Below are 24,820 nucleotides of genomic sequence, written 5' to 3' on the forward strand. Positions count from 1 at the left end.
GGCAGAGTTGAGTTTATCTGGAGATTGTAAGAGATGCGAGATGCGAGATGGCGAGACGACGGGCCCTGCGTTTCGATTGTACAGTAGTAGCCCAAGGAGCCATCCCTGCCGCTATACTCCATAGGTGTAGGTACGCAGTACGGAGTATGGCGGATCATGTGGCCAGTGTTGGTATATGGCGGAGTTCACCAACATAGACGCAGTCAGTGATCTTGGTAGGTGCCTGCGGTGATGCAATTGCAATGCAAACTGGAGAAGGCGGAGCATACCCCGATCATGCGCCATCGACCAACCTCGCCTCAGCAGGCAAACCACCGCTCATCCTCTATCTTCTACATTTCCAGCGATATCGACCACCCCTCGATATCATAACTCCAGACACCGTCGTCGTGGTCTTGAGAGTACCTCCCTTCCTCGTACACCAACTCAGCCTTCAAATTCTTCGAGATGAAGGCCTCCGCCCTCTTGTTCTACCTCTTCACCGTCAGCGTCACTGCGGTCTCAGCACGGTCTCTCTTCACCTCGAATCAGAATGCTCTTGTGGACGACCCAAGTTTCCCAGTACCTGGAAAGAACCCACTGAACGTGAGTGTTTGGGAGACTTGAGGTTTTGATAGCCGTTCACTGACCTGTTGCAAGTTCTGTGCCGATCCTGCAGATTATATCCTCACCATCGACTACGTTGATCTGTCACCCAATCCACCTGTTCCGTCAGTATCCTCAATCTGGAGCTTAAGATTCATCTGTGACTGATCAGTCCATAGTGGCGAGAAGCTAACGATTACGGCCAACGGCACCTTTGCGAAAGACATTGAACCGGGCGCGACCGTCTTCCTCCAAGTCAAATATGGATTGATTACCCTTATCAAGCAAGAGGCAGATCTTTGTGACAACCTGCCTCAAGTGGACTTGAACTGCCCATTGGAGAAGGGTGTGTTGACATTGAAGAAGGAGGTTGACATTCCCAAGCAAGTCGTAAGTCGTGGCCGTTCCACGGGGCCATTGATAAGCCAGCTGACAAGTAATCTAGCCGCCTGGAAAGTACACCGTGCTCGCCGATGTCAACACTGTGGACAAGGAGAAGGTTACTTGCATGGAAAGCACAGTCGTCTTCTCCAGACAGTGATTTGTCCAGGTGCAGAGGCCGAGACTTTATGGGGCGAGCGGGCATTTGGCCCAGGGTACTTGCAACTACGAGCATATGGTGATTTACTGCTTCTGTTCCTGTTAGGCGTTGACATGGAATTCCGACCGGGCATAAACCTAGGTTTACGGATTAGCTTGACGTTAATGAGAAAGTATTGTTGCGGTCACAGATGTTGGTCTTTGTGGTTACAGTTATGCCCCCAAGGCTTTTGGCAGCACGCAGGAGCTTTCTGAATTTCTTTCCTGACTACGTTGGTTCATCGGAAGTGGCCCAAGTCTCTCAGACGTATTTAGGGTTGCTCCTTGTTTCTCTCCTTGCTACGCTCTTTCGTCTAAGGTCACCCAAGTCTACCACGTACGCAGAGGTGAGGGGTTTTCTGTTTGTTTGTTTTTTCACTCTTCTTCTCCCTACTACGTCGTTTCAATCTGAGGTGACTTCGTGACTTTCCGACCAGGGATGTCCCACAGCTGTTCGGCATTCGTTCTGAAGAGTTTCTCAATCAGAACTGGATCGCCTCCACACCATTCGAAGCACTTCTCGACAAAGGGGACGGGGTCGACATTGTCGAACCTAGTATGCGGCCAGTCAGTGGCATAGACGATGCGATCCGGGGCCTGGAAAACCAATTCTCTCCCAATGGGGTCGAGATCGCGCATGTCTGGGTCGCGAGCCAGTCTGTACGGCGCGGACAGCTTGACCCAGGTCTGCCCCTTACCGTTTCCTTTGCCATTACTACTGCCGTTGTCGTTGCCTTGGCCTTTGCCGTTACCATTGCCGTTTCCTTGGCCTTGGCCTTTCTTCAGTAGATTGACCAGCGACCTAAACCCAGTCAGGGCGTAGGGGTCGGTCGGGGTGGACGGATCGTAAGGTTCGGATTTCGGCAGAGCCGGCCAGCCGAAATGGTCGATACAGACTCTCACGCCCAGGTCGGGCACGATGCTCTCCAGCGCCACGGCCAGTCTCATGGGGATGAACAGCTGCAACACCCAGTCGAGCGGGCGGAGCAAGGTGGCGTAGGTCTCCAGTTCGGCGCACAACTCTGCCTCAGAGAGGTCGCGGCCGACCGAGACCAGGTTGACGCGTGCGCCGCGCACGCCCAGATCGTGCCATTCATATAGTGTGTCGATATATCTATCTTTGTCCTTGGACTTGGACTTGCCCTTGGTGGTGGTGGTGGTGGTGGCTCCGGCCAGATCCAGGTCCAGCCCGACAACGGCACGACCATGCCGCGGCGTCAGCTCACGTAGAGCCTCCAACATACATGAATTGTCGGCGCCATAGATGGACGGCTGCACCAGCACCATGTTCTCAATGGGCCAGTGGAACCGCGCGTAGAAGGCCCGCGCGTCCGCCAGCGTGTGCGGCGAAGGCGTGTACTGCGCGTCCGTGGCCAGCGGGAACCGCGTCGGGTCGACCACGTGCATGTGGCTGTCCCAGGTGCCACGGGGGAGTGGCCGAGAGAGTCTTGAGCCAAAGTCATGGTTGGGGTGGTGATGGTCATGACGGCGGCGGTGTTGGTGTTGGTGATGGCGGTGGTGGTGAATATGTCTGCGCCGACCCTCGTGCTGGATGGTTCTGGTGCCGATTCCGCCGCCCGCCACTCCCGCCCGTAGTATTGCGCCATAGTGAAGCCTTGGACCTAAGCCTGACAGATGTTGAAGACATGGCGATGCCGGCCCGGGGCGCAGGGCGAGTAGCATGGCGTCAAGCGTGAGGCGCTAGGCGCGAGAGAGAGTTGTGTGTATGAGAGTGAGGGAGACGGCGAGACAGCGGGGCAAGAGAGTGTGTGTGAAAGAGAGAGAGCGACTCCTACCACCACCACTAACACCCAACCAGATATGTAGATAGATACGTGCCTCTTATATCCGTATACTGTGCGGACAGTATTCAAGGTAGCCACCTAGCCACCTGCCTACCTAGTACGGTAGTAGTATGTCACCTCTACGTCCGTCGTCTACGTGTTGAGATGGACTATAATGCAGATTTCGAGCTACTGTACAGTACAGAGTACGGAATGGTAGCAGCTGTAGTTTAGTAATTTAGTAATTATCTGATTAGTATGATTTATCATCCGTTAGATATCTGGGTATCTAGATATCCAGGTATCCAGGTATCCAAGCATCCAGGTATCCAAGCATCCAGGTATCCAAGCATCCAGGTATCCGTATTATGTGACACTATAGGTAAAATATAAGGTCTACCCATTAGGTGCCTATACGGATACACTACTTACGCGTCACCTTAGATACTTTGGGAACGGAATACAGTCTCGAACAGTCGGATAGGAAGACAGTTGACTGGCACGGCATGGCATGGATGGCCACCACCACAACGATTTATGGATTGTGCATGTCTCTCTACTTGACCTCGTCCAGACAAGGCTGCCAGGATATATATGGTCGAGGGTGGTGGTGTTCCTTACTTAGCATCAGTATGATTCGTTATTCCTTCACTTCCTCACATCCTTCCTTCCTCACTCGAGATCCAGATGCCTTTTCTCTCTTTCGCCTCTCCCCCTTCCCCTCCCTCGAACGTACTCATTCAACAGTTTACGACGGTCACACACCATGCCCTCCCTCCTTCTATGCAGTGGCAAAGTGCAAGGCACCGCTCTTCACCCTGAGCGTCTTGCCAAAGATCTGCAGCAGAACAATCAACAGAAAGGCGGCGGCACAGATGGCGGCCTGGATGCCAAAGCTGACTTTGGTGCCTTGGGCGCGGGCCCAGGTGACTTGGAAGTAGGAGATGATGAAGCCACCAGAGGTGCGGGCCATGTTGACCCAGGCGGCGGTCTCGCCAGACGCCTCTGGGTAACTGTCGAGATTGTAGGCGTTGAGGCCGACGGTGGTGATCATGATGCCGAAGACGTACAGGCCCCAGAACAGCGAGGTGACCATGTAGTGGTAGCCTTGTTCGAGGGCGAATCCCAGCCCGACCAGGCCGGCGAGCATGAAGGGCGTCGAGATCCAGATGGCGCGCAGCCGCACCTCGGGCTCAAAGTGGCCGTCGTGGCGGTGGATGTAGCTCGTGGCCAGGAAGTCGTGCAGCCAGTGGCCCGTCATCTCGCCCAGCAGCGCGGCCACGATCGGGGTGAAGTAGAAATAGCCAATCTGCTTGGGGCCGAAGTCGTACAGCGGCGTCAGGAAGATGGACAGCGTCGTGTTGATCCCCACCACCCACGCAAACGTCAGCAGGTAGTAGAGACACGACAGAAACACGGTCGGCTTCAGAATCACTTTGACCGGCCGCATCACCGCCTGGCCCAGAGTGTTGCGCAGGTGCCGCGATCGGTACTGCGAGACGCCTACCAGGCGCAACACTCGGCTGCCGCGCGGAGGCTGCGACGAGGCCGGAATGCGTCGGTCGTAATAGGTTTCTTCGACGAAAAGAATGGTGAGCACGAGGCACAGAGCGGTCTGGACAGCCCGAGTGGGTGAGCGGTTAGCATCAGATCAGCTGGTTATGATGACAGAAAGCGCAACCTCGATAGAAGGATGAAGGATTCCCTGAAAGCTGAAAGGGACAGAACTGAAGAGAAAAACGCTCGCAAGGCCTTCCTTACCTCTGCCACGTAAACCCAGAAAGGGACCTGCCACGATTGGGTGCTGATGATGAAGGCGGCGAACAGGGGGCCGAAGTACGGCGACAGGATGATGAAGGCGGCCCAGATGTTGATCTTCCTCGCTCTTTCGTGGAAGAAGAACAGGTCGAAGATGAACATCAGGCCTCCGCCCTGGGCGACGGTGCTGAAGAAGCCGTTCAGAATGCGCGCCGCCATGAACGACTCGAACGTCTGGGCCGCGGCGCACCAGATGGCGGTCGCGGTGGCCAGGATGAGGAAGTAGAACAGCACGGGGAGCCGGCCGAAGTAGGCCGACAGGGCCACCACGACCACGCCGCCCGCCCCGAGCATGAAGACGTTGCCGACCTGCGAGTGGTTGACGTGGTCGGGCGTCATGTCCCACTCCGCCGCCTGCGGGAGCAGCGTGACCGCGCCCGTGGCACTGCCGTAGTCGGGCAGGAGGGCCGTCATGGAGATGATGATGAGGATGACATGTTTCTTCAGCCCGCTCCAGTTGAGTGGATCCCGGGGGTCTGCCGACGGCTGCGGCAGAAGGATGGTATGGCCGTCGCGTGCGCGTCGGAGGTTGGCGTGCTCGGCGTCGCTGGCATCGATCACGTATCCTTCGGCGTTCTTGAACTCGTGCAGCTCCGTCTCAGTCACGTCCACGTTGGCGTGCTCCACGCCCACCGGCGCCTCTCGTATCTCTTTGTCGTCCATCAGAGCCCGGCGAGAAAGATTGGGGGACAAGAAAGGGGACAAGGGCGGGCTGTTGACAAGCTTGAGTGCTGGGAAATCTAAAATCCGTTCCTACAGACCAGGAAAGCTAGAGGCAAGGAAGGAGGAGATTCGCTTTCTTTTGGTCCATGGACAAGTCGCCTCGATGGCGATGGGGATGGGGATGGGGAGGAAGGAGGGATCCATTCTGTATTTGTACTGGTGGGGTACAGAGTACAGAGTACAGAGTACGGCACGGTCCCTTACCGTCAAGACTTCCCCAGCATCCCAGAACCCCAGATCATCGAGACTGGAGACTGGAGATCGGATACTGGGTCGGATGCTGGGTCGGATGCTGATCATGAGACTGAGAGGACTCAGGATTGCAATCGGAGAATCCCCCATCTTTTCCCCCGCCATTTTCCAGGCTGCCCACTTGCCCACTGCCGACTGCCCATCGTGGGGTGAGGCTGTCAGCTCCTTTTGGATCCCGGAGCCAGTATCTTCCTTCTGACCGACTTTCTTTCTCCAGATGGTTAGACCCGTGGGCAGGTAGGCCTGGGCCTTAGGCCTTAGATCTTCCCGAGGAGCGGGCGTAGGAGGCTGCCAGACAGGCATGCACACGGAGAGACTTGAGTTGAGCCTAAGATTGCCTGTCTAGTTGGTCACCAGTAAGCCATAGCCGGGGGTGAAATAGACCTAGACCACGCAGTACCAATCACCAGGATTACTGTAAATCTGACCCTGACAAGCGTGACCTTCTAGTCTGTCGACAGCGACAGCGGCCGCTCGGCACATTTTCAGGCACATTTTCATGGATACCCTGTCCTGTATTCGTATTCCGCATTTCAATCGTAGCTCAGAATCAACTCTGGGTTACGACGGTAGCGGCGTGGTTTGTGGTGATGTCGGTGTTGGGGGCGGGGACTTGTGATTCTGCCTTGGTCTGGTGATCTGATCAGTTAGACAGTCAGGTCTACCGTAGCTATCCTATCTGATACTGATACTCCAAAGGACCGAAAGACAAATATGACAGATCCAAAAGGACGTATGGCGAGCCAGCCGTCCCGTCAGCGTGATTGACTCGATATCAGATCCGGGTCTTGTTCTTGTTCGGTTGTGTAGTCAGCCACCACACAGCTCCGTACATACAAAGACGCTCAGTGCGGTCGGCCGCCTGCTGAATACCAGTGTGAGGACGACATTGTGGGCTATGTCGGCCCCTGGGTTGCATCGCCGGGAGAACTGGTCGATATCGAAGTGGGATTACTTCCAGTCTAGTCCTGGTCCTGGTTCAGGTCCAGCGTACAGGACACGATTCGTAGGCCGTACGCAAGGCGCAAAGCGCAAGGCTGAACAAGGAGGCCAAGGCCTGTGAAGCTATGCCAAACTAGTAGTAGTGTTGATACTAACACCAACTCCACTAACTTCAAGCAGCGAATTCTCGTCGCTGTGTGGAGTAGGGTGTACAGAGTATCTCTAATACTCCCCTAATCCGCGGAGATAACGATTCCTCCATAACCCAAAATCCGACAACCACCTAGATATCCTTTACAACTATTTCCACGCCGTCGACTTCGGCACTCTACTGGTATGTACAGCATCATACTCATCCGTGATCCACTGAAAACTACCCTAGGTACCTCTTATACCTAGTAGACCTCAACTGTTCGGTTTCATGGTTCCTTCCTCTTCCTCGGTCAATGACAATGCCAGCGACGCTGTCCAGCTCCAGCCAAACTTGAATCCAAGGAAACGACGTCGGCCCCGTCCATCTTGCGAGGAATGCAGACGAAGGAAAGTAAAATGTGATCGATTGGAACCGTGCAGTCATTGTGTTCTCTCTAACAAACAATGTCATTACGGTCACGGATTCGCTCAAGTTGAAGCCAGTCGAATTGTCCGTCGTGATGGACGGGGCCCCGGTGTACAAGCATATGTACCTTATGCTACACCGCCCCAGGCTTCTGTTTCTGTCATAGGACCGAGTCCCGCCTCGGAGGCATCTGCATCTCATCTCACTGTCACTGGGCGTGCACCACTGCTAGACGTACAGCTCACTGCCCACCCCTCTCGTGGCAATGTGAGGTCTTCTGACCTCGGAGCAACAGCAACCGCAACCACCAACACCAACACCAACACCAGCCTTGACAATATTGCAATTGCAGCTGGTCCACGGCACGTGAAGGTTTCCCTGAACAAATCCAGATTATTCGGCCAGAGCCACTGGACAAATTCGACTCTTGAGGTAGGCCTCGCACTCCGGCCGCCAACTTCAACTTGATCCTGTATCTCGACCTCGACATTCTTGGCTAATGTAATACTCAACAGCTCCAAAAGACAGCGGCTATCTTGAATGCTGAAGTTGGAAATGCTACGGACAATGACGCCCTTGTACGGTTGAAGTGGGAGATCGGTTCTCTCCTTCAAAAATGCAAACTCCTGTGCAAAAACATCAAGTCTTCTCGACTAAGCAGGTGCTCCTCATTTCCACAAGCGTATCCATCAATCGCAAAAGAGATGGCTGATCAAATGGTACGCTTGTACCTCACTCGCTTTGAGTCTGTGTTTCGCATCTTACACATTCCGTCCTTCTGGAATGAATATGAGAGATATTGGAGCGACCCTACCGAAGCTGAAACTGTCCTTCAACTCAAGATCCAGCTCGTTACAGCCATTGGGACTAGTATCATCCGCCAAGATACCGTGGACACAACAGATATCTACTCAACCGCGCGTCAAGGGTTATACGCCACGCAGGAATGGCTGTCTGGACCCATGAAAAAGAATCGGATCAGCATCGATAGCCTGCAGGTGCAGTGTCTGCTCATCCTGGCTCGGCAGGCTCTTGCCGCCGGTGGAGATATTGTCTGGATATCCATGGGGACCGTGGTTCGGACCGCCATGCAAATGGGTCTACACCGTGACCCGAAGCATTTCACGAGGATGGGTATTCTGTAAGTTTCGGCAGGCGCAGCATTGATCCCCATGGCTAACTAGAATGTTTTCCAAATCAGTCAAGGCGAGATCCGTCGAAGACTCTGGGCCACCATCTTAGAGCTGAATGTCCAAGCCGCCTTAGATGCCGGAGTGCCGCCTACCCTATCATTCGACGACTTCGACACCGAAGCCCCTTCCAACGTCAATGACCAGGACATGGATGAGCAGACCAAGGCACTCCAGGAGCATCCCCCAACAGCCGCAACGGACTCGTCCCTTCAGCGTTTCTTATTTCGATCGCTCCGCCCAAGACTGGAGGTCGCCCGTCGCATGAACGGCCTAACCTCCCGCCCTTCAGAAATGTCAATGTCGTACAACGAACTCATCGCTCTAACCGCCTCACTCACCAGCACCTGCCGGAGCTGCGACGCCCATATCCCCCGAACTCACAGCGCCAGCTCCGACATGGCCTCCTTCCACCATAACCTTGCAGACCTCCTTCTCCGGCGCTTTATCCTTCATCTTCATCGCCCTCTTGCCGGCCGAGCCCGAACGGATCCGAGATATTATTTCTCCAGAAAGACGAGCCTCGACGCCGCCCTGGCCATTCTCTCCCCGATTCCCAAGAATGCCGAGTTCGCGCATCTCGTGCTACTCGGGGCCGGCATATTCAAACATCGCATGATCCACGCGTCCCTGGCCGTGGCGTCGGAGTTACTCATGGAAGTTGAAGAGCACCGGCCGGTGGGGTTCCACTCACCCTCGCAGGAACCCTCTGGATATAGAAAGATGTTGATGGAAGCGTTGAGGGAGGCGCTTCGCCAGGCTGCCGAACGCATTCGACTTGGAGAGACGAATGTCAAGCTACATATGAAGTTGCGGATGGCTCTGCGGCAGACAGAGGTGGCAGGCGAGAATTCTTCGTCCCTGCAGCAGCTGGCCGAAAGCGCCAAGGAGAGCCTGGAGACTTCCTATGCTATGATCCAAGAGCGGGCAACTTCTGAAGGGGTCGAGATCAATAACGAGTCTGGACGAGACCGCGGCATGTCGGCGGACTTTGATCTAGATGACTTTGATCCAGAGAGCTTCACCCTTGGCTCCAACTTCAACTTCAACTTGGATGACCTCTTCTTCCTGCCCGCAGAGTTTGACATGGATGGCGTAGCGGCGCCCTAGGCTTCCTCAATTTCAAGAATCAAGGTTAGAAGAGATGATGATGATGAATTCAATTAACGGTGTCCCAGCTGCTTCTTCTAATGCAACTATGCACCCTAATATGCTATAATAGTCTCCTTATCGTGTCCGTACTAGGCCAGTAGGCGTTGTTGTTCTTTTCTTAAGTACTATCAAGACTACGGAGTACTATACCAAAACTCCAGATATGATTGCCATGCTTGTCTCCTAATAGCATCCATGTCGTATATGGGCTTTGTATGTATGAAGTGTAGTGTCCACTCCTCTCCTGAAACCTGAGTGTTGAATCTTGAAATCAATAGGGTTAGGGTTGGGTTTAGGGTTACCCACCTCGATCTGCTCATCAACATCTTGTTTCTTGCCATTGACGCATAAGGTAATTTAGTTACCAGGTAGTTATATCCCCTAATTAACACCGGCACCGGCACCGGCACCGGCACCGCCCGTAGAACTACTACCAGCAGTATTGTGGCCTAAGCCTGAATTCAAGCTGTCGACTTGTCATCCCACTGGTCCGGCTCGACGCACCGCACCGCATTGCCCTTGGAGCCATGAGGATTTTATATTTATATTTGAATTTTATTGATATTTTATTTTCAAGATCAAGATCAAGATAATGTAACTCCTCAAATGGAAGGGTGGAGGGTGGAGGGTGGAGGGCCTAGTGCTTCGGCCATTTCCCTGCAGTGCCTCGCACTGCACAGCACTGCAGTGGCATTACAATCCTTCCCGAAGCTTGTCCTTGTCCTTGTCCGGCCGTGGAGAGTCGCGGCATGGAAACCATAACCGCAACCGCAATTGCTGTGGGAAAGACATGTACTCTGTGCATGGGTACTAACTCCGTACCTATAATCACCAACCTCGAATCCGAAATCCGAAATCCGAAATCCGCAATCCGCGGAGCAAGGCGGAGCGGAGCGGGTTTCGGGGGTGCCAGAGACCCGCGGCCGTGGCGGGCTTGCTTGTTTGCTTCCAGCACAGCACAGCACAGCACAGCACATCCAAGTTGCTAGCATTGTGTGTGTCTGTATGTGTATGGGATGTAGGTGGTCAAAAAGTTGTATATAAAGCCATGGAAAAGCAGGCTTTAGACTTGACTCGAAGCTCCCACTCTCACTCCCTCTTTCTACTTTGAATCGCCGAGCACACCCCGAACCAACCACACCCATGGCATCATCCGCCCTGCCAGTGCCCAGCCATCACCGGGCACTCGTGCTCGAAACGGTCGAACAAGGGTTCTCCGTGCAGATGGTGCCAACTCCCCAACCGGGCCCGGGTAGCGCGATCGTCCGCATCGTCGAAGCCGGAGTGATCTCGTACCATCGCGACATCTACAATGGGGAGCGAACCTATGAGTTCGCCAAGCCCATCGTCGGCGGGTTGAGTGCGGTCGCGCGCATCGTGGCGGTAGGTCACGATGCCGTGGTCCTGCAGGCTGGCCAGCTGGTTTGGATGGACTGTGTGATGCACGCGCGAGACAACCCCGACTCTCTGTTTCTCAATGCCATCCATGAGGGGTCGGACGCCGGCAGTCGGAAACTGAGCCGCGACGTCTGGCGTGACGGGGCGTTCGCCGAGTACATGAGGGTGCCGCTGGAGAATTGCTTCCGGCTGGATGAGAACAGGCTGTGTCGGGAGCTGGGATACACCACTCGCGAGTTGCTGTATATGATGTACTTGCTGGTCCCGTTCGGCGGGCTCAGAGACATCCGCCTCGAGCCCGGTGAGACGATCGTGGTGGGTGCGGCGACCGGAGGGTTTGGTGGTGCGGCTGTTCAAGTCGCCGTCACCATGGGCGCAAGGGTCATTGCCATGGGGAGGAATGGAAAGGAGCTGGCCAGGTTGAAGGACCATGTCAAGAAAGGGACGCCGGGTGCCAATATCGAGACCGTCTGCATGACTGGCGACTATGAGACCGATGCCGCCGCCCTCCAAGCGTTCGGGACCGTCGACGCCGTCATCGACTTCACACCGGCCTTTGCATGCCAGTCGACCCACCTGAAGAGTGCGATCCGCTCGTTGCGTCGCGGCGGCCGCTGCAGCATGATGGGCTATGTCGAAGATGTAATCAATTGGAACGTCATCGCCCTGAACATCACCATAAAGGGGAAGCTGATGTATGAGAGGGACGATATCGTGCTGTTCGTGAAGATGTTGGAGCGAGGCTTGTTTCCTCGCGGGAAAGATCTCGTCGATCCGAAGGTGTTTAAGATGGAGGAGTGGAAGGAAGCCTTTGACGTTGCAGCCGAGTGGACAGGGATTGGTAAGACCGTCATGATTGAGCCGTGAGATGCCAATGCCAATGTCGTCGCTGTGGTTGTGCGGCTCTAAAGGCAGCCGAGTGAGCTCCACGCTGCATGTACTGTATCATGCAGTGAGGTAGTCAAGAAGTATCTTACCCATCATCATCCCAAGTTGAACACCACTTACTCCTACACTGGCAATGGGTACGCTCATGCTCCTCCCGGGGAAAGCGCCCTAGATATCAATCATCCTTGTCCGCCTCAACATCGGGCCCGGGCTGGCGCTGAGCTGGCTGGGGTCTTTGCCGCCTCTTCATCCTGACTCGCTCCTTTCCAAATTTCACTCAATTCAACTGCTCCTTTACCACGCCGTGTACCTTTCTGCGGAGTCCGCTTCGGAGACAGTGAGTTACATCTCGCGTTCAGAGGTCAAAGTGTCCAAGTCTTTCTTCAGCGTCGAATTTCCGCAGGCACTAACACCGGATTTTCTTCTTTGAACTTTTGGTGCTCGCTCGATGCATCACCGTCTTTCCTGCCCTTGTATTGCTGAAAGCAGATGTCGGCAAGCGAAGTGAGCGTACGACGACATTTGCGAAACTTGAAAGGCTAAAGGAAGGAATTCTGGCCGAGGCAAGTAAGTTAAGATATCCCGACGGACCATGGCTTCAACGAAGAGGTTATGTCTCCTATGGTCGATACGCTGGGAATCACTTGCGACAAAGTATGAAGTGACATAACGTACTACGAGAACAGCGCCGGCGGCGGTGTGTACAGCGTGCCAATGGGGAGCATCGATTGATATTACTCTCTGGGCTGGGATGCATATGCCAACAACGTAGCGGCCCTGCTGTGACGTGGAAATGATGCCAGGCACAGACTGACCAGACAGTCGAAATGGGAGTACAGCTAATGAATGGCGTTCGTTGGACGTACAGCCTTAAATGTCATCAACCATCTTGTCACGTGTCAGCCTTGCACACATGGAGTAATTACCATGACTCTGATTCGCCAAACTCGAACAGCGCTACTTAAGGTACCTGGAGAATACGGAGGACCATATACTCAAGCTGTACAGTGTGCGCGCCGTCGACGCTCCATGCTCCATGCTCCGCCGAACACAGCTTTCCCGAATTCTACTTGTGTCTTGGTAGAGCTCGCCGACGTCGTTGGACGTTGAACTTCGAACTTCTCCCACTGCTGCTCGTACTTGTTCACCGACGCCCATCCCCGGGAAGCTCGAAATAAAACACAGGTTCCTCTCATCCTCCTCTCTCCCTCGACCAGCCATGCCCTCGTACGAGGGTTTCCAGAGTTCCGGCCGCACGCCGCTGCGTGTATATGGCCCGCAGCCGACCTACAAGACCTATGTTTCTCCTTATGGGCCAAAGTACGTTCTCTTCTTTCGTCTCTCCTCTTCCTTCGTCTTCTCTTCCAATTGGCGCGTTGACATTGCTCCTTGGTGCTTCTTGCTATTCTCTGGTAGTCGAATCTCTCATCGAAGCACTTTTCTTCGTCGGTCGCAGTTCAGCTCCAACTGGCCTCTTTGGATATGCGCAATCAATTCTTCCGCTTCTTCTTCAGCTAACTAACGTTTCCGCTTTGATCTAATCTGTAGGACAAAACACGTCCCGAACCTCCTGGGTCTGACCCCCCTCAAGGCCTTCCGCTACGGCGCAATCGCATCCGGCTACGGCATTGCAGCGGGCCTGATTGCGGTCTTTTTCTTGGGCGACGTCCCCCGCGTCCGACACGACATCCTGCAGAATATCCCAGTCGTCGGCGGCTTATTTGTCAAGGAGGAGATCGCCCCGGAGGACAATCCTTTCTAAGCGCTGCGCTCCCGCCCGAGGAGAATCATCTCGGAACAGCGCCATGTGGAGGGGCATGTGAGGATGCAAGATAAGAAGAAGAGGAACTGCAAGCACTGAGCATGGATGTGGACTGTGTGGGACAAGGAAGTGATTGTCCGTTGGGGAGATGGCAACGCAGAACTGTACATATCACGCAAGTGGGGGTTGGTGGTCCACGGTGCTGAGAGCGGGAAAACCAAAACTCCAGACTTAGGGAGGACTGCTGCGCTGTGAAAGAAAAAGAAACTCGAGGCATAAAATACGATAAATCAATGAAGAGCTTTTTTGGCAATCCATGTGATCCTGGAAACAGGCCAGACAATTCACCCATAAATGGAACCTTGTTTGCTGTAGTGAGCGAACTCTAGACTAGGAGTATTTGGAACTGGCAGCCATTGTGGTACAGGGCGTTGTGAAGAACGGGAAAAAAAGCTTGACTTTGGAAGGAAAGTTTGATCCGACCCAGGTGTCTGGGTTGTCCTGGTCTGGCAAGGATATCATATCTACAAGCTTGACTTGGCTCTTCAGCTCAACCCCTTTTGTAGGAAAGCATCTATACGGTGTCCCCACGTTCGAAATACACCCATTGTCCAGGCGGGGTCTTCTCCTCGAGCTCCTCCCAACTAGAAAAGGGTCAACATCAGAATCAATAGTGAATGGTCAATAGGAAGTCCGTAGGGTTAAACGCACACTTTATGTAGTAGCAATTCGTCGACGAGAGCCAGCTCGCCCTCGGCAACTTGCACAACCTCTTCAATCAGGCCGGCGCCGATCTTCTTCTCGATATCCTCGATCCTGCGACATTGTTAGCAAGCGGGCATTGAACCAGAATCCCGCGCAGCCGAGCAGCCGAGCAGACCGAAAACGTACTGATCCTTCGTCAGGGGCGGTTCGACCTCCAGATCTTCGACGCTGGGCAATCGACCTTCCTCGGCCTCGCGGTCGACGGACTGGACCTCCTTGTGTATGATGGCGGCCTTCTTCTCGGCCTGGACCTGGGTGTTGGAGCCCTCGGGCAGGGCGTCGCCCCTCTTCACCACGCCGTCCCAATTGTCAATCGGCTCGACGTGTGCTTTTTCACTCGACAGCGTGCCGTCGGCGTGCGTCAGTTTGCCGTAGGCCGCCGGGTTGGCGTCGATCTGCTTGCGCACCCGTTCCAGCCATTGCTCGTAGCCTTCGGGCTTCGTCGCCTCCACGATCTCCAGCCGCTGCTTGGTCAACGCCTCTACCGATTGCCGGTACACAGACGATGTCGGAAATGCTTGTAGTTTCTTTAGTGTCTCGCGGTACGTGTAAATGAGAGCTGGTCGAGGCGACGGGTGCGTCAATAGTCCGGTCAGTCCGGTAGGGGTGTAGGGTTCGAGAAATTTCGAGGCCGGCTTGACCGTCGCAAAAAGCCGGGATGTCGCTCGCATCGTGAAGAGCCCAGGCACTGAGAACTGCACGGCGGGGGAATCGTGGGCAATGCAATCTTTAATCAGGTCTCTTTCTTCAACGCTTGGAGCTCGAGACGCTTCGTCGGATCATTCGAGTTCCTGACGTCGATCGCCATTGGCTTGGCATATATCACGCCGCTTCTACAGAACTCCAGTTCCTGGTAGGTGCCGGGATAAAGGAATGCACTTCGTGTTGTATCCGTATGGATTACATGTACGTTAACAGCATCTATTCGAGCATGGTAGCGCTCCTGTACCATGCTGAGCTCTCTATTATTGCTTGATTCTGACGCGGCTTCAACTCGCTCGCCCTAGCCCAGGTAGCCATCCATCACCCAGGCTCAGAGGGCTTCAGCTGGGATAAGCACTGCCTTGATGGTTCAGACCCGAAAACGTTGCCCTCAAAGTGCAACCAACAACTCCATCAATCCAGTCGTAGTCCTTATCATGATATATGCATCGGGTCTCCTGGCTCATGGGTTTCAACCAGCAAAAGCAGACTGCCTGGAAGGCTCGACTGGAAGGTTCGAAATGCTAGTTCCATGCATTCCCCCAACTCAATATCAGATACAGGTAGCAGAGAGACAATACATGCCTTTCGAGACGCTCTATTCGCCAAAAAGCCTCCGTACTCTCCTCAAAACGCTGTCTTTCTCTGGATCATAAGGATGATCTTTGCTGGGGATCTCGAGAACCGCTGGAAACGCATCTCGGAACTTGTCGACAGTATCTCGTATCTGCTCCGCGATCTGCTGTATATTAGCCAATGTCACACCTTCCCCTACGTCGTTTCTCCTGGCCCTTGCAGGCCCAGACTTCTCTCCCGAATGACCCAGTGGTCTATACATACATGTTGGTTTATTAAGACAATGCCAATATCCTTCCGTTCTTTTGTAAAGCTGTTGAATGCCTTCTCGATTTCAGACTTTTCGGTCTTTGAATCACACACGAGGAAATTCTTCTGCGAGTCGGGAGGGTCTGTGACATGGCCAATGCCTGCGAGAAGAAGGCCTGTCACGGAACTGACGAGCGTCAGTCAGGCACAGTTGTTCCCAGGCATGTGTCTGGAGTATAACTTACTCTTCGTCTCCTATGACGGCGAGGAATTGTCGGTCCTGTCAATATATTGTAAGCATGGCCCCTACCACCGCCGAAGGGCATGTACCTTGTACGCCGCTGGGGCCGCCATCTCCCCGACCTACGACTGCCGCCTCGTGAACAGCTGAGCCGATTCAGCCGTAACCGTAACCGTTTTGACGAGAGCGAGTGTCAAACCGATAGCTTCGGTGGCGAGGATCGAGTAGACCGTGCGGCTGTTGGAAGTAATGGGAAACGTCGCTGCGCAGTTGGAACATGGCGATACGGCTGAGCTTCACTCCGCACCTGCACCGATCTTATCTTATCTGAATCCTGGACGTGATTGGCCTATGTCATTGTTTACCAGGGATGCAGCATTCAACTTTCCGCATTTCCCATTTCAAGCAGTGGCATGCCACATTATCTCGTCTGCGAACTCAGGCCCTCTGTCAATTCAACTCTTGGGGGGAAATGCCTGCTGCGGTCTGTCCTCAGGCCTCTCAGCACCCAAAATGCCCAAGTTCGTTCGGCGTCAGCCAGTCAGCGAGCGGATAAAGGCCTACCTCAACCCCTACGATTTTCTCCTGTGGCTCTCAGAAGAGATCGAATCAAATGGATGGGATCAGCTCGAAAAAGAGTGGGCTACACCTATCGGCCTTGCCTTGAATCTTGTCTTCCTCCTCGCCCGGGCCAATTCAAAAGCTTTGTCCAAGGGATACGACGACGTGTTCGGAGATGTTTCGAGGATTGCATGGACAGCATGGCTGGTAGGGTAAATCTCAACTTCAGACTGCTCGAGCGACTGACGGCTGTAGGCCACCTTCATTGTTCACTTCCTGTCCTTATTATGCATCGTCAACGCAGCCTACACATTCTGGCGCAGCAAGCACTACCGTTTATTTGAGAGCTCCGTGGATAATGTCCCGAGCACGCCCTCTGCCAAACGCGTCCGAGTCGATTCATCTCCTGTATCGTCGTCCCCTCTACGATTTCTTTCGAACATCATAGGCACAGATGCCGCACAATCGAGGGCGCACCCGGATCCCACCCGAGACGTCTGGGAGGTGGCTGTCTGGGATCCTCTGCCTGTCTCCCTTCGCCTGTTTTGCCTGTTCAGTCCTGGCCATGTTCTCATATACTGGCTCTTCTTGCCTACCTTAGCCGAAGACCCTCGACCAAGCGTGACGATTGTAACGGCTATGTTTTTGGCATTACTGCTTTCCATACAGCTGTCCCTTCTGCAATCAAGCTATTCGACGCAGAGCAGAGACACAGCATTTATTTCAAAAGAGGTCCTACACGAGTACGACACAAAATACGTCAGACCCAGAACACAACATCTGTACAGAGACGTGGGCACCCAGTTCAGTGAACAAGCCTCCTACAGTACTAGTCGCGACGTACAATACAACAAGGTCGATGTGTATACACCTATGGTGGTCATTAACCGTGGCTTCAAGACACACCCAAATCCAAACTACTCCCGGCACACAGACCCGGAGGGTGTTGGTAGTTCGAGAGATTTAAGGCAGCACATGAAGACGCCGGATTTCAGGTCGACAGCTCCAAGCGCCCAGGCTGGGTCGGCGATGCGGCCTTTGAACGCGATACGGCAGCCCAATTTTCGACCGACAGCTTCTGGTAGTGATGGAGGTAGTCTTGGTGTCTATACCCACGCAGCTTCTCCCCTCAGGAAGAGCGCGTCAACCAATTTCTCTCGTGAGTCTGGTGAGAGAACGGCTCGGAGCCCGGAGAAGAGGTCGATGAGTCCAGACAAACGTATGAGCGTACCTGCAGGAGGCGTCAACACTCTGGCGGCATCCCAGCGATGGAGTCACTTGAAGCCGGATAGACACAGACGCGAGAGTGGCCGTTTCTAGCTTGCAATGCGCAAAAATTTCGTGACGTTGACGTCCACATATTTGATATACGCTTCCAGCTACCTACCTGTCTTAACTCGGCTTCGATCGTGGCTTCCGCACGGTCCAAGGCTGGACCTCAAATATCGTGCAGTCCGAGCAACCGGTCCTCCAAACATCCGTTCTCGTGGGGCGTTGTCCTCAACACCACCCGGTATGCACAGACCAGTATATGCCCCTTCCATGGCCCGGCCTGCATATCATAGCAACCGTCTTTTCTGCCACGATGGCATTCACATCTCCAGGTTCATTTCAAGCATCCTACCCTTCGGCCTGTCGTCGACACGGTCGTGTAGTTTCATCTTCATCCATTTCATGCTCGAGTGGTCCGGAGCGAAGTGCAACTCGGCGACATCATCACGACGGCTCTCAAGGTGAGCATTCGCCAGGACACACCAGGGAGTTCGCTTGGAACCAATTGGCACAAAACCAACAACCTCCAAAGAAGCTTACTTTTGCGGCCTACGGGAACACCGGCAAATATACAGGCGAGCTTCAACCCCCAGGCGACATCTTCGAGCTACCGGATGACGGTGGGCGTCGTTCTATTGGCAGCCATCAGCCGGTGAGGACCTCACAGGGGGTGGATAGTTCGTCCATCCCCTTGGATCAGTCAAGTCGAAGGACAACTCTCTTCGTCGGTCACAGCAATCCGGCCCAAATTGGATCGACTCAAGCCCAGGCCGTAACACACGACCCAGGACGTCAAGCAGACGCTCATAGCACTGTGAAGATGCACCGTCCGATCGAGAGAGATGACTACCTGCTCGTCCGGGGCGCAAACCCAAGGACAGGACTTGTTACGCCCGGGGCGCACAGTGCAAACAGTTCCGTCGATCAAGGCCGATGGAGGCAAAAGGGTGACCAATGGATCAGTTCGGATCTGGATCAAACTTTACCCATGTCAGGTTATCCCCAGGCCACTCCGCCCGAACCATACCACCATCGGCTCCGGACTCCACCAAGACTTTCCGCCGGGCACGGAGACGGTTCTTTTCCAGGAGTACAAAGACCTTCTCCCAGGCATGGACGGTTGCAAACTGCAGTCGCTGGCACACCACCGCAGAACAGGACTGTCACCCTTGATCTCCGACAACATACCAGCGGCATGGAACTGCCCACAGAAACTGCGAGGGCTATTCCCTTGCACAATGAATCTAATGATGAGTCGACAGTCCGGCGAAAACCTGTTGGCAGCCCCCCTGGTAGGACTTCGGCAGATCACGATTCTCAGAGACTCGAGCGCACGCCTGACAGCAGTGAGACGGTCCTCAAGAAACCCAGATTCAAGACGGAGTTGCGGTCTTCTTCCGCCCCTGATCCCCATAGGCTACGGATTGTGAGTCCCTACGATGTTAGCAAAGCCCTGCCGACGCTCCCTGCAAATGCTGCATTCCCGGCCATGGATTCGAACGCAGTCAATGCTGGAGAGGAGTCTTTTTTAGAGCCACGAATACCGTCAACGGCATCCAACGTCCCAAGTTCAAAAACCTCGAGCATCTCTGGCCATCCTATGACAGAAAAAGAACTACCATGTCTGCCGATGAACAGTGGCCCATCCCTGTTGAGGCAGGAATTGACGCCGCCTCCGGCGAGTGGGAGGGAAAGCAGTGGCAAGACCAGCGATTCCCCGACATGGCGGACGGTGACACCACAAGGCCCGCGACAAGACGACCCAGCACGCCTGTATGGCCGCACGGCAAGATCGACGCACCCTCCGGCGACAACACGACCAAACGTCCCTCTTGGGGAGCGTATGATGTCAATCCCCGTATACGACAACCCGCCGAAGCACCCATCGCCGTCGACACGGATGACTGGCCCAAGAGCAGAAGGCCCAAGACCTATGCCAGGTCCAGCGATGATGCCTCCGAACAGGCTACAAGGGGAGTTCAACATATCACCGAGTACCACTACCATATTCACAAACACAAACACAAACACGTCCATGAACAGGCCAGGAGTTCCAAGACCACTTCGCCTCGGTCCACGACCTTTAATACCGGAGGGGCCGATCATGGATCGTGGCCGTCATGGTTCAGGCCCCAGACCACCTCCGCCGCAGTCATACAGCATCGGCATGAACACCGACATGAACACGAATGTCGACCCCATGGTGTCCATTCCTCTTCCAAGGATAAGACCCAGGGCAATGACTCGGCCGCCCATGCCAATAAGAGCAGAAGCCATGTACGGCTTGCCAAAACTCGCCCCACACCACAATCGAGCAAACACCACCGGGATAGAGTATCCACCGACGTGGCCAGACGGAAGACTACAGCCCACGGCAAGACTCGACCCTCGAGGGTCAGAACTGGACCTCGTCCCACCACCGCTGAGACCCCGACAACCGAGTCACGATTTAGCCCGGCCCAAGGAGGTCCCCACGAAGAGCGAGTTGACAATGGAGGGCCTCGGTCTGATGAGGAAATGCAGCCGTTGTCACCACGGCTTCGTGGACGCCAAACTCCGTGGTACAGATAGTGTCACCCCTACGTCCGACCCCCAGAGGGAAGGCGTCGAAGCAGCCGAGGGCTCTAAGGTACTACATCCAGCCGGGAGTCCACTTCCAGGAGTACCAGAAGACATTGGTGAAAATGACGTGGTTCAATCGAAGACATCCTCCCCCGCACCAAAGGCCGATGTTGTTGTTGATGAACGCGACCACAGCATTTGTTGTCCGGACTGTTGCAAGGATGAGGACTGTCACGAAGGTTGTCTAGGACATCCAAGTCCAACCCCGGCATCGAGTCCAACCAAGAGCATATGGTCGGAAGCCCAGACATCCAGTAGTGCCAGCGACGTTGACGACTGGGACAATACGGATGACACAGAGGGCAGTGAGAAGGGGAGATCCAGCCCGTTTGCCTTCGTCAAGGCCGCCCTGAAACGCTCACGAAAGAAGAAATCGCAGTCCAGCTTGGGTATCAATGCATCCCCGTTCGAACTCTCAGCCCATCCCCGGACCCCCGTAACTGGGTCTCGAGAAGACTCGGCTAGGAATGCGAATGATGCTTTATCCGCCGCTCTCAGCGCCACCGGGTCGCCAAACCCGATGATATCTGGGCGTCGAACCCGCCAAAGACAGCGGAGTTCCAGCGTGCCCTCGATTGGAGTTGGCGTCCCAGGGTCCAAGTCTGACGGCTCTCGACTGAGAGTTCCTACACCGGCCGGATTGGCCATTGCGTGTTCTGGCGCGCCCAAAAGTCAAAGTCGCAGTGTCAGCGGCACCAGTGTCGCTACGTTTGAGCTGCAGGTGCCAGGGTTTGGGTCTCTGGGCGGCAGTGCCATTGGAGACATGGTGCTGGTGCCGTTTGAGGCCAGCAAGATGTGGATTCGAAATCACCCTCAAGCCATGACGCTCGGATGGGATGTGTTGGAACGAGGGTGGCAGATGGGCCGGACCATGACTGCGACGGGATGGCGGATTTGGGCGGTGGTCTTTGTCTACTCCAAGACGGGCAAGTTGAAGTTGAAGCTGGCCAAAGGAGAAACCGCCGGCGGGTTTGTGATCGACTGCGCGCGAAGTCTGGTGTACTTGATGATCTTTGCGGCCGTCGGTGTGTTTGTCATGCGCGTCATGAGGGTGGTGTTTGGTATGGCCAGTCTCGTGGGCTGGCTTTTCCACGCCGTTTTTTGGCTCTTGAAGCAAGTCCTGGGCTTTGGTTTGGCTCGATGATGAGCATGATCAGTGATGATGACCAGTGATGCTCGCTCATCCAGCACGACATGGATAGGAACAGAGGCAGGACAGGGACAGGAACAGAGACAGGGACACTCTTGAGTCATCATCCTCACACACACCATTCTTAGGCAGGTAGATCAATTAGGTAGAATGAGCATTCCGTTCCAATCGACTCTGACTTTGTGAACCAAACCGAGTACAGGTCACCACAGGAAACTGCTGTGAAGATAGTAATTACCAAGTGGCCAGAAGATGATGATAATCGAGTCCATGACTATATTTTGGTATTGGCGCAGCAGGGATCCAGAAGTACATCTACATCTATATCTATCTATATCGATGCATTTCCCTAGCAAGGCGTAGCAAGGCAAAGCAAGGCAAAGCAAAGCAAAGCAAAGCAAGGCATGACAAAGCAAAGCTAAGCAAAGCACAGCACAGTATAGGGCAACTAAGTACCAATACTAGTATCAGGTAGTATGCAGAATATAGTATATAGTATATAGAATACGTTTACGTGGTATAGATAGATGATACAGTAAAGGTAAGTAAGTATATGCCTCTTCGTTCGGCTATTTAATCTGTACAGGGACCCAGGGATAGGTAATATAATGTTGATATTTATACGCGGACCCAGGTGTAGATAGATAATACAACGTTTATTCATACGTGGACACCTAGGAGTAGATACCTAGATAATACAATGTTGATATTTAGCCGTCTCACGTCTCGGACAGAGATATATATAAGGAACAGTTTTGGAAGATGGAAGATGGAAGATAAAGTTGTTTCATGTCATGAACTAGGCGCGAGGCGTTGCTTTCGTCCTGCTTCCTTGATTCCTTCACTCTTTTGCTCATTGCATTCCTTGATTTCTTCATTTTCCCCCCTTGCTTTTCCTTTTCTTCATTCCTTCATTCCTTCATTCCTTCATTCCTTCATTCCTTTTCCGTTTTTTCCTTTTTTCCCACAACATAATGTTTGTAGGTGTGAGGTGTGAGGTGTGAGGTGTGAGGCGAGCACGTTACGGTAAGAGGGTTGCCGGACAAGTAAGCTGTAAGGTAGGTCCTGTACAGTACAGTATCTGGGGCCACTTAGTCCTTAGACGTGGGCTTGGGCTTGGGCTTGGGCCAACAATTGTCCCTACTCCCTACTTCACCATACTTCGTGTGAGGAATACCACCACCACCCACCACCACCACCACTCATTGCATAACACCATTTTCACTGTAACACCATTTTTGTAGGCTGATATTCACATGGTTGTGGTAGATGGTTGTGGTTGGCATGTGATCCTCGCTGCACCATACAATACGGTCAAACCTAATCCCCAAACAGACCCAGGCAGCCGATCCGCTCATACAGCACAATGGCGAGACAGCTAGCCACGACGGCGACGACGGTGACTGCGGGAGCCACAACCACGGGAGCATGTTCATCGGGAGCCACAGCCACGGGGTCATGTTCATCAGCGACAGCGACTGTCTCTCCCCTGCAGCTATCCTCGTCGGCCGAGTTCGAGTGATGCACCCTAGAACGTGGGTGGGATTGAGAAAAGATGGTCAAGGCCCCCAGAACCCGGTAGTCGCGCCGCTGCTTGTACACGGCGACAATGTGGCCGTCGGCGTCTTCGAGGCACAGATTGCCGTTTGCGGCGGCGTGGCCGTCGTCTACGCCAGGAAGGGCCAGGATCTCCCTTTTCGGTCGGCTGCGCCACGTGTATCTTGAACCGGAATGTGTGCTGGGTCGGCTGGCGCACGTCATGCAATATTGACGCTTGGCGCCGACTCGTCTGATGGTCAAGCGAGTGCGCATGTCGGTGTCGGAGTCGGTGTCGGACTGGTCGTCGAGCGACGAGTGCAGCGTGCGGTCGAAGTGCATGGCTGGTGTCAAGTTGAACACGGTCATGTCGATGTCGAGATGGCTGATGCCTTCCCAGCCCCGGTACTTGATCTGAGCGAGAGGATAGGGGTTAAAACTAGGGTTTGCGTCATTTCCCTCTCCCTTCCCCTTCCCATTCCCCGGCACCCCGACCTCTCGTTACACTGTAGTCTCGTGATCTCGCTTGCATGCTGCTGTTGGTACTGCTCATGCTGCTGCTTATGGTACTGGTCCTGGTAGCCGAGGTCCAGGTCTGGGTGAGACTGATAGATGGCGAACGATGGTGGAAGCATGGCCAACACCTTCCACCATTTCAGCTGACTGGTGATAAGTCGTGGTGCTGGTGCAGACAACGTGGACGTGGATATGAAGGCGCTGGAACCACCGACGTCGACACCGACGTCGACCACTTCTAGCTGGAGGTTCTGTGGGTAAACCAATCCCAAGGCCGTGCTTTTGAGGATCTCGAATCGCCGGATATGCTGTGGTTGGAAGCCGACGTCTCGCTGCTCTGGCTCGCGGACCGCTCCGGGACTATTTGAGTCGGGGGCGCGTGGCCCAGCCATAGAGATTCATTGAATGAATCTTCGAATCGAGATGGGGGAGGTGGCGGCTGGGCCTGGGCCTGGCCCTGCTTCTGCTTGCCTTTCTTTCGCGTCTTTTCTTCCTTGGGATGGCACGGGCAGTCCCCCTGAAACCGGATTTCTCGGAGGGTGATGGTGGTGTAGCGTCTGCGGCCATTGATGACCGTGTTAGCTTGTTCTTCGGGGAAGAGTGTGTTGTAGGAGGGTAGTATGTCTGGCTCGGTGGCCGTAGTAGAACTAGTAGAACTAGATGCCATTGTTGACAAGTGACAAAAATCCAAATCCGGGGAAGACGAAAGAGCAAGGCAGAAAGAGGGCCGCCCGAGTGGGAGGACGATACATATGTGTACCGACTCCAGAGTACTATGAGGTCAAGGGTGCACAAAGACAATGAAACTCACAGGACAGTACACTGCACAGCAACCCGCTGGCTCCGCTGGCTCCGCTGGAACCCAAGTGCCGACGGGTGGGTATATCAGCAGGGAAGAATTGTTCGTCACAAGGCTCGGTCGGGGTCGCGGTTGGGTGGCGGGGGGCTGGTCTGGGTCCGGATCGGATGCTCACGGAAAGGGCGGTGTCAGTGTGTTG

The 24,820-nt window shown here is 54.2% G+C and overlaps 11 protein-coding genes across 11 annotated transcripts; 6 read left to right on the forward strand and 5 right to left on the reverse strand.

Moving 5' to 3' along the window:
- Positions 1-447: 447 nt before the first annotated feature.
- On the forward strand, positions 448-1,126 carry A1O3_06998 (uncharacterized protein; the record flags this gene model as incomplete). The annotated part of the gene is made up of 4 exons (XM_007737112.1): positions 448-585; positions 640-710; positions 765-975; positions 1,031-1,126. 4 exons carry the CDS (start codon positions 448-450, stop codon positions 1,124-1,126), a joined length of 516 nt encoding a protein of 171 aa, XP_007735302.1.
- A 431-nt stretch (positions 1,127-1,557) lies between these two features.
- On the reverse strand, positions 1,558-2,571 carry A1O3_06999 (uncharacterized protein; the record flags this gene model as incomplete). The annotated part of the gene is made up of 1 exon (XM_007737113.1): positions 1,558-2,571. One exon carries the CDS (start codon positions 2,569-2,571, stop codon positions 1,558-1,560), a length of 1,014 nt encoding a protein of 337 aa, XP_007735303.1.
- Positions 2,572-3,729: 1,158 nt separating this feature from the next.
- Positions 3,730-6,044, reverse strand: A1O3_07000 (uncharacterized protein; the record flags this gene model as incomplete). Its single annotated transcript, XM_007737114.1, has 3 exons — positions 3,730-4,563; positions 4,710-5,519; positions 5,694-6,044. The coding sequence occupies 3 exons, from the start codon at positions 6,042-6,044 to the stop codon at positions 3,730-3,732; spliced, it is 1,995 nt and encodes a 664-aa protein (XP_007735304.1).
- Positions 6,045-7,946: 1,902 nt separating this feature from the next.
- On the forward strand, positions 7,947-9,542 carry A1O3_07001 (uncharacterized protein; the record flags this gene model as incomplete). Its single annotated transcript, XM_007737115.1, has 2 exons — positions 7,947-8,383; positions 8,444-9,542. The coding sequence occupies 2 exons, from the start codon at positions 7,947-7,949 to the stop codon at positions 9,540-9,542; spliced, it is 1,536 nt and encodes a 511-aa protein (XP_007735305.1).
- A 1,185-nt stretch (positions 9,543-10,727) lies between these two features.
- Positions 10,728-11,849, forward strand: A1O3_07002 (uncharacterized protein; the record flags this gene model as incomplete). The annotated part of the gene is made up of 1 exon (XM_007737116.1): positions 10,728-11,849. One exon carries the CDS (start codon positions 10,728-10,730, stop codon positions 11,847-11,849), a length of 1,122 nt encoding a protein of 373 aa, XP_007735306.1.
- Positions 11,850-13,089: 1,240 nt separating this feature from the next.
- A1O3_07003 (uncharacterized protein) lies at positions 13,090-13,632 on the forward strand (the record flags this gene model as incomplete). The annotated part of the gene is made up of 2 exons (XM_007737117.1): positions 13,090-13,190; positions 13,419-13,632. 2 exons carry the CDS (start codon positions 13,090-13,092, stop codon positions 13,630-13,632), a joined length of 315 nt encoding a protein of 104 aa, XP_007735307.1.
- Positions 13,633-14,206: 574 nt separating this feature from the next.
- A1O3_07004 (uncharacterized protein) lies at positions 14,207-15,068 on the reverse strand (the record flags this gene model as incomplete). The annotated part of the gene is made up of 3 exons (XM_007737118.1): positions 14,207-14,276; positions 14,344-14,448; positions 14,524-15,068. 3 exons carry the CDS (start codon positions 15,066-15,068, stop codon positions 14,207-14,209), a joined length of 720 nt encoding a protein of 239 aa, XP_007735308.1.
- A 629-nt stretch (positions 15,069-15,697) lies between these two features.
- On the reverse strand, positions 15,698-16,278 carry A1O3_07005 (V-type proton ATPase subunit F; the record flags this gene model as incomplete). Its single annotated transcript, XM_007737119.1, has 4 exons — positions 15,698-15,838; positions 15,940-16,111; positions 16,170-16,204; positions 16,255-16,278. The coding sequence occupies 4 exons, from the start codon at positions 16,276-16,278 to the stop codon at positions 15,698-15,700; spliced, it is 372 nt and encodes a 123-aa protein (XP_007735309.1).
- Positions 16,279-16,678: 400 nt separating this feature from the next.
- On the forward strand, positions 16,679-18,046 carry A1O3_07006 (uncharacterized protein; the record flags this gene model as incomplete). Its single annotated transcript, XM_007737120.1, has 2 exons — positions 16,679-16,933; positions 16,982-18,046. 2 exons carry the CDS (start codon positions 16,679-16,681, stop codon positions 18,044-18,046), a joined length of 1,320 nt encoding a protein of 439 aa, XP_007735310.1.
- A 1,572-nt stretch (positions 18,047-19,618) lies between these two features.
- On the forward strand, positions 19,619-21,764 carry A1O3_07007 (uncharacterized protein; the record flags this gene model as incomplete). Its single annotated transcript, XM_007737121.1, has 2 exons — positions 19,619-20,109; positions 20,135-21,764. The coding sequence occupies 2 exons, from the start codon at positions 19,619-19,621 to the stop codon at positions 21,762-21,764; spliced, it is 2,121 nt and encodes a 706-aa protein (XP_007735311.1).
- A 1,326-nt stretch (positions 21,765-23,090) lies between these two features.
- Positions 23,091-24,214, reverse strand: A1O3_07008 (uncharacterized protein; the record flags this gene model as incomplete). Its single annotated transcript, XM_007737122.1, has 2 exons — positions 23,091-23,745; positions 23,802-24,214. The coding sequence occupies 2 exons, from the start codon at positions 24,212-24,214 to the stop codon at positions 23,091-23,093; spliced, it is 1,068 nt and encodes a 355-aa protein (XP_007735312.1).
- Between the last annotated feature and the right edge of the window lie 606 nt (positions 24,215-24,820).

This window comes from Capronia epimyces (assembly GCF_000585565.1).
Source record: "Capronia epimyces CBS 606.96 chromosome Unknown aczIQ-supercont1.6, whole genome shotgun sequence".
In the NCBI taxonomy this organism is placed as follows: Eukaryota; Fungi; Ascomycota; class Eurotiomycetes; order Chaetothyriales; family Herpotrichiellaceae; genus Capronia; species Capronia epimyces.